General features: G+C 31.6%; 1 protein-coding gene across 4 annotated transcripts; it reads left to right on the top strand.

Annotated features, from left to right (window-relative positions):
- Positions 1 to 1,168: 1,168 nt before the first annotated feature.
- Positions 1,169 to 2,736, top strand: LOC136221892 (uncharacterized). 4 transcript variants are annotated; one of them, XR_010685465.1, is made up of 4 exons: positions 1,169 to 1,327; positions 1,815 to 2,052; positions 2,181 to 2,421; positions 2,506 to 2,736. XR_010685465.1 is itself a non-coding variant. In XM_066009441.1 (4 exons), exons 2-3 carry the CDS (start codon positions 1,815 to 1,817, stop codon positions 2,419 to 2,421), a joined length of 423 nt encoding a protein of 140 aa, XP_065865513.1. In that variant the 5' UTR covers positions 1,169 to 1,327; the 3' UTR covers positions 2,506 to 2,736. The 4 variants fall into 4 exon arrangements, 2 of the variants coding, with proteins under 2 accessions (XP_065865513.1, XP_065865471.1); XR_010685478.1 differs by having other exon boundaries at positions 2,167 to 2,421; XM_066009441.1 differs by having other exon boundaries at positions 2,237 to 2,421.
- The last annotated feature ends 291 nt before the right edge of the window (positions 2,737 to 3,027 follow it).

The raw sequence follows: 3,027 nt of genomic DNA, 5'->3' as shown, positions 1-3,027 counted from the left end.
ATACAAACCAAGATTTTTATTACAGGCTAGCTCATTATAAATACGGACATTATTATTAGTATTAATAACGAGTGTAAAGCCATTACAGTACTAAATAGGGTTTTGTAACGGGCTTTCTAATGCGCATTGTAAATAATCCTGATACATATTTTTTTTTATCTATTTATAATAAGTGCAAAACATTTTAACAATTATTCCTTTCACAAAATGAATTTTAGACTTTATGTATAACACGTAAACAATAACAATACATGTTACAAATCAATTCAACGTGTCAAATTAATATGGACACACTTATATATTTCAAACATTATACAAGTTTTCTATTTATATTTATATTGCAGTCTTATGGTAAATTATACACATCGCCATTGGATTTTACTTTTTTATGGTATGAACATTAAATTTCAATTAATGTCTTGAATTACTGTTGACGACCTCAAATGAAAATGTTCAAAAATTAAAGTTGTTTAGAACTATATTTACCATGGCATTAAAGTTTTTATTTTTTTAAATCACAATTTCTAGATATTTCTCTCTAAAAAGTTACTTTCTCTCCTCTAAGCAAACAACACCAAAAAACAAAATTTTTGAAGATTTAAAGTTCTTACAATATCATCAATTTATAGAATTTTCTATTTTGAAGTTATCAATGGTCATTTTGAGTCGTTAATTGAAGTTTAATGGTCATAATATTACAAAGTGTAAAATTGAGTGACATGTATATTAGGGGTGGGCAAAAAAACCGATCAAACCGGTAACCGAACCGAAAACCGGTAATCCGAACCGGAAAAAACGGTTAACCGAACCGACGGTTTTCGTAATGGTTAAAAAAATAAATGGGCATCGGTTTCGGTTTCGGTTTCGGTTTCGCATAGGAAAAACCGCGGTTAACGGTTAACCGAACCGTTTAATAAATATAAATTTAAAAAATATATATTAATGTATATCAATGTATATATAAGTTAAGTTATTATTCAAATTCAATATAATATATAAGTTATTATCAGTACATTCAAAAAAAAATAAAAGTTATGATCTGTAACATAAACATATATTATATTATTAAGATGTAAAATTAAAAAATAAAACAAATAAAAACCCTATTAACAAAAAAACAAAACAGGAATACACCGCCTCCCTTAACCCTATTTTCTATTCTTCAGAGACTCTCACTCATCGTTTCTTTTCTTTTTTTTACAAGAACAGCGCCTCTCTTCCTCTCCTCTCTCACACCGATCGCGCCGCCTCTGTCGTCTCTCTTCCTCTCCTCTCTCACAGCGCCGCCGTTTCTTTTCCGATCTCGCACCGTCGTTCCGATTAAGAGGTATTTCTGCTACATAGCTCATTTTGCTATTTGTTTATTTGTTTGATAGCTTATTTTGCTGTTTGTTTGGTTGTTTGATAGTTTATTTTGCTGTTTGTTTGGGTTTTGATAGCTTATTTTGCTGTTTGTTTGGTTGTTTGATAACATGTTAAGGTTTTTCTCAATGAAAGTTTTTATTCATAACTAATTTCAGAGCTTTTATTTTGGTTCCAACAAGCTTTGTTATGTGATTCAAAAGGAACCTTTGAAGGAAGTTTCTGATTTTTAGTTTGAAAACCATGATCAGGGACAGGAAGAGATAAGAGTAAGTTAGAAACTTTATACAGGAAAAAAATAGGAATTTGAATGGGGCGTCTTAAATATTTTAACAGGCCATGTTAAATTTATTCTGTAAACTTGAGAAATTTCAATGAGTTTGATTGTTCAAAATGACTATGTTGTAGTTGCTCCAACTTATTGGTCCTATTCTGCTTTGTCTTAATTTCAGATGTCTAGCACGGGAGACAATGATAAAACTAAAACTACCGGCGAGGGTACTTCAAATGCTCCGCTAACGGTGGAAAGTCTTGAGAAAACTACATCCAAGGATACAACTCAGGAATACACTGCATCAAAGCCACCTATCCCTAAACTTGGTACTAAAGAGGCGCGTAAAAGAAAACCAAAATCATGGGTGTGGGAGCACTTTGTTAAAAACAATGACGATGATGATCCTAGAGCTTCATGTAAGTATTGCTCTACGTCTCTTGTATATCGATCTTCTAGTGGCACTAGTTGTATGAGTAATCACTTGAATAGATGCAAATATAGATTCTTTTGATATATTAAATTGGTGGAAGGTAAATGCAAATAGATATCCTACACTTGCTATGGTAGCTCGAGATGTGTTGGCTATTCCTGTGTCTACAGTTGCTTCTGAATCTGCTTTTAGCACTGGCGGTCGTGTGCTTGATTCATTTAGGAGTGCTTTAACTCCTAGGATTGTGGAAGCTCTTGTTTGTGCACAAAATTGGTTGAGATGTTCATCTCAACCAATACATTTGGATAATATCTTGGAACAACTCGAGGCAATCAACTCGAGGCAATCAACCTAGGTAACATGAATTTAGTTACTTTTGTTATATTAAATTTAGTTAAAATTTGATATTTAATTTAACTATATGTATTTTTTTTTGTAGAGGATTCTTGTGTCACTGATGATTATCCTCTTTGCACAATTGATGATTGATGATCAAGAAGATGTGATGAATAGGGATTGAAAAGATTTGATGAATTAATGTTGTATTAAGTACTTTGACGAAATATTATTTACGTTTCTTTATGTTTTAAATGTAAACTTGATGGATTGTTTTTTAGTTCGTTGTTTATGTTTGAATTCTGAACTTCTATATGAATTCGTTTCGTTTGAATTATTCTTAATGTGGATTTTTTTTAATATTGTTTAAAAATTTAGGTTTGGATAAAAATTATGGTTAACCGTTTGGATAAAAATTGTGCTTAACCGTTGATTTTTGGTTAACCAGTATGAATTGGTTAAAAACCGTTAACCGAAAAACCTAACTGATATTAATGGTTAACCGGTTATTCGGTTAACCGATTTATATGGACTGGTTTCGGTTTATAGGATTGAAAAACCGAAGGTAATGGTTCGGTTAATTATTTTCCTTATTGGACCGGTTAACCGAACCGTACCCACCCCT

Source organism: Euphorbia lathyris, chromosome 1 (assembly GCF_963576675.1).
Source record: "Euphorbia lathyris chromosome 1, ddEupLath1.1, whole genome shotgun sequence".
NCBI classification, from domain to species: Eukaryota; Viridiplantae; Streptophyta; class Magnoliopsida; order Malpighiales; family Euphorbiaceae; genus Euphorbia; species Euphorbia lathyris.
Note: the sequence above shows the minus strand (reverse complement) of the source record. Positions and strands in the feature narration are given on the sequence as shown.

Coding starts and splice junctions, on each gene's coding strand:
- LOC136221892 (XM_066009399.1), top strand. CDS start 1,815: ATGTCTAGCACGGGAGACAATGATAAAACTAAAACTACCGGCGAGGGT. Junction 2,053..2,203: donor TGATGATCCTAGAGCTTCAT/GTAAGTATTGCT, acceptor TTGCTATGGTAG/CTCGAGATGTGTTGGCTATT.